The following is a 1,998-nucleotide window of genomic DNA, read 5'->3' as shown; positions in this document are numbered from 1 at the left end:
CCCCGGGCCCCCCCCCGGCCCTCTGCAGCTCTGGCAGGAGGAGAACCAGACCCAAGGCGGGCTCTGGAACGGGAGCCAGGAGCTGGGCTGGGAAGAGCTGGAGAAGATGCTCTTCCTCTTCGTGAAGGAGCCCATCACCATCACCCTCACGGCGATGTACCTGGTGTCCTTTGTGGTGGGCTTCGTGGGCAACATCATGTCCATCAGGGTGCTCACCCAGAAGCGCCGGAGTCGGGTGTCCAGCCTGAGTGCCACCCGCAGCCTCCTCATCAACCTGGCGGTGTGCGACCTCATGGTGGTATGCATCTGCATGCCCATCACTGTGGGCAACCTCATCTACAAAGCCTGGGTGTACGGGGACTTCCTCTGCCGAGCGGTGCCCTTCATCCAGGCTGTTTCTGTCTCCGCTAGTGTCCTCAGCCTGACCGTCATCAGCGTGAATCGGTACTACAGTGTGCACAATCCACTCAATGCCCGGTCTTTCTTCACCCAGAAGAAGATCCTCAGCACAATCCTAGTGGTGTGGTTGTTGTCCTCAGGGATATGCATGCCGCTCATCTTCATGAACAAACGGGATGAGATCGGGGTGGTGGAGGGCTTGCCTCTGGTGTTTTCCATCTGCAGGGAGATTTGGCCTCAGGAGACGCTCAAGCAAGCCTACAACTTTCTACTCTTCTGTGCCCTCTACTGCCTGCCAGTCCTATTCAACATGGTCATCTGCTTCCTCACAGTGCGCCGGCTGTGGAGCCGCAGCAGCCAGCTGAAGGAGAGCAGTGCCCTGAACCGATCTCTGCCAGCCTCCAGGCTGAAGATCCGGAAGAAGGTAGCACAGATGGTGGTGGCCCTGGTTCTGCTGTTTGCAATCTCCTGGCTGCCCGTCTATCTGATGGACATCTGGATTGATTTCAACATCCCCAAATCTTTGCAGGATGTGACTCCTTCTCCTTGGATCCTGCAGCTCAGACCTTTTGCCCAGTGGCTTGGCCTCACCAATTCCAGCCTCAATCCTATATGCTATTGTTTTGTTGGGAACCTGTACAGGTCAGCCAAGGAAATGAAGAGCAAATACCACCAAAGAATGGTCTCTCTCTTTAACTTTTCCCTGTCCGAAGGAACAACCCGTTCCTCAGTCCCAGAGCTGTTCTCTTATCGAAGTTCAACGGAGCCTGCAAGGAAAGGACCCTCTGCAACCCCCACCATGGGCAGGAGATGTCAGGGAGGTCATGGCCATAAGAACAAGTGTGGATGCTTGAACTCCTGCCAGCATCCACCTCTGAACACTGTCTCCAGTGTTACTTCCTTGTAATTCTGCTCAGGAAGGGCACCTCATACCCTCATCTGCATTTAATGACTCTTTAGAGGACTTTCTGAACCAGATATTTTAATGGTGGATAAAACCCTTTCTTCTAATCACTCCCACCACCAGTTCAAAAATACCGAGGCAGGGAAAGAAGCAAATAACAAGAGAAAAAGTCAACATATTTTAACACAGATCAAGTTTTAAGAAAAAAATATTTTTACTGGGGACACCTAGATGTGTAGCCTGTGCCCAGTCAACAGTCACATAATTAGATAGATCAACTTCCCAACAAGTGAGCTCTCCCCCCAACTCCATCCCTGGATGCAGAGATGCCGTTTGGACACAGCAACACTTTGACTGCTTGCTGCTGCTCACCCTGTGCTGATAAAAAGCAGCGATAAGAGGCACTCTCTGCTCCAAATCCATCAGTTGTAGTTGCAAGCAGTGAAGAAATGCATCATAAAAACTAATAGTAGTGGAGAATTTCACACACTTCACCACTTGAGATTTCATTGTCTGATCATATTGTTTCACTCCTCCATGCAAATAAATTCTCCTGATGTGAAGAGACAGCGCCAGAAGTACTAAAGCAACCATCCCTGCTCCACATTTGGGAATTCAGAAGGGGTAAAGCGGCTGGCCTCGGAGGTGATTTAGGAAATGCAGCAGGAAAATATTCTTTGGGCATCAGCTCTCTT

At 51.1% G+C, this 1,998-nt stretch overlaps 1 protein-coding gene across 1 annotated transcript; it reads left to right on the top strand.

Moving 5' to 3' along the window:
• Positions 1-13: 13 nt before the first annotated feature.
• LOC104132616 (galanin receptor type 1) lies at positions 14-1,306 on the top strand (the record flags this gene model as incomplete). The annotated part of the gene is made up of 1 exon (XM_035901335.1): positions 14-1,306. A coding segment is annotated over one exon (1,293 nt), but the record flags the coding sequence as incomplete, so codon positions are not given.
• Between the last annotated feature and the right edge of the window lie 692 nt (positions 1,307-1,998).

Source organism: Egretta garzetta, unplaced genomic scaffold (assembly GCF_000687185.1).
Source record: "Egretta garzetta isolate BGI_Z169 unplaced genomic scaffold, ASM68718v1 scaffold299, whole genome shotgun sequence".
NCBI classification, from domain to species: domain Eukaryota; kingdom Metazoa; phylum Chordata; class Aves; order Pelecaniformes; family Ardeidae; genus Egretta; species Egretta garzetta.
The sequence above is the reverse complement of the archived record's forward strand: the minus strand, read 5'-3'. Positions and strand labels throughout refer to the sequence as shown.